The 1,481-nt window shown below is 55.3% G+C and overlaps 1 protein-coding gene across 1 annotated transcript; it reads left to right on the top strand.

Moving 5' to 3' along the window:
• Positions 1 to 593: 593 nt before the first annotated feature.
• LOC308050799 (uncharacterized protein) lies at positions 594 to 854 on the top strand (the record flags this gene model as incomplete). The annotated part of the gene is made up of 1 exon (XM_080360961.1): positions 594 to 854. One exon carries the CDS (start codon positions 594 to 596, stop codon positions 852 to 854), a length of 261 nt encoding a protein of 86 aa, XP_080217087.1.
• Positions 855 to 1,481: the final 627 nt, after the last annotated feature.

The following is a 1,481-nucleotide window of genomic DNA, read 5'->3' as shown; positions in this document are numbered from 1 at the left end:
AAGCCAGACTCCTTTCCCTTGGAAAATATCAGGACCTGGAAGTATTAAGGTGCCCTTGAAGAAATTTGGGAAAGAACTGAGAAGGAACTGAGAAGGCAGCGTTAAGCTACGAGAGGAAGGAGTAGCAGGAGCCGCTCTCAGCTCAGGTGGCCGCATCCTGGGCGCCTTCTGCCTCCCTGAAGTTTCAGCTCCAGAGGCTCGTCTCCTCAGAAGGGGGTTGGATACGCTTAGGAAATGCCTCAGGAAATTGGGCAATTGCCAGTCAAGAGTCCACAGGGCACAGAGGGAGGAAAGGAGGAGGAGGACACAAGGAGGGGGGAAGCACAGCACAGACAGCCCAGCAGAAATGGAAATGGGGGCTGCCAGGGGGCTTGTGAGGTTGTGCAGGTGGTGGATGCTGATCTGGAACAATGGGATGAAACCCCAAGCCAAGGAAACAGGACAGGTGAACAGGCAAATCCTGCCAACCCCCAGTAGGCTTATAAACATGTCGAGGAATTTTGAACCCGAAGTACAGTGGGGAAAGCAGGCTGCACTTCACGTGTCTAACGACAAAGGTCTCTCCTTCCAGGGATCCCCACAGCAAACGAACAATGTGCTCCCGTGGAGACAGAGGCTGTCACAGCACCGAGAGCTCCTCCTGCCACCGCGGCGGCTCCTCCTGCCATGGCTCTGAGGAGCTCACCTGCCACGAGGTGACCGCGGTGCAGGACGTGACGCCAGTGGTGGTCCTGCCCCCCCAGGGCCCCGTGGTCACCGTGCCGGGGCAGGTGCCGGTGCCTCCCGCTCCCTGCCAGCAGCAGCAGCAGCAGATCAAGCAGCCGGCGCAGTGGCCCCCGCAGCAGCAGAAGTGAAGGGACAAGGACCAGTCGACGGTCAGCGCACAACGCGGGGCTGCGCCTCCCCCTCCGCAAGACGCAGCCCTGAGCTTGGGCAGACCCTGCCCCTTCCCTCCAGCACAAATTACCTCTCCTCGCTCCTGATAACGCAAAGCGGCATTAGCATGGCAGAAATGTGATTTGCCTCGCGCACAAGATGATTTGAATCCGTTGATTTCCTGCTTCTGTCTCCAGCAGCAAAGATGTGATATTAAAATATAAAGCTCACAAAACTTGGTGTCCTGGTGTTTTTCCACCATTATCCTCCTCCATATCTTTAGCATCGTTCCCAAGCCCACCTTTACTAACAAGAGCTGCTTTTCCCAGCTTGAAAACAGCTTCCTCCCTTCCCATTGCATTTCAAATCTCAGCTCTTCAGTCCCTACATCTCAGGCATCTGCCAGATAAAGCCAGGTTCTGGATTTGGAAAAGCTGTCCGGGGCTGAAGGTGTCACCAGCATCTCTCTTTAGTCCCAGCCCTCGGCTCTGAAACAACTGGCCCTGAGGCTCAGATCCTCAGGGGAACATTTCAAAGGAGATGAAAGCAGAGATTCAGCTTCTTAATATGTACATGGCTGCTGAGTACCAATGCAGAGGCTACCT

The sequence above is a fragment of the Nesoenas mayeri genome (assembly GCF_963082525.1).
Source record: "Nesoenas mayeri genome assembly, chromosome: 30".
Lineage (NCBI taxonomy): Eukaryota > Metazoa > Chordata > Aves > Columbiformes > Columbidae > Nesoenas > Nesoenas mayeri.
The sequence above is the reverse complement of the archived record's forward strand: the minus strand, read 5'-3'. Positions and strand labels throughout refer to the sequence as shown.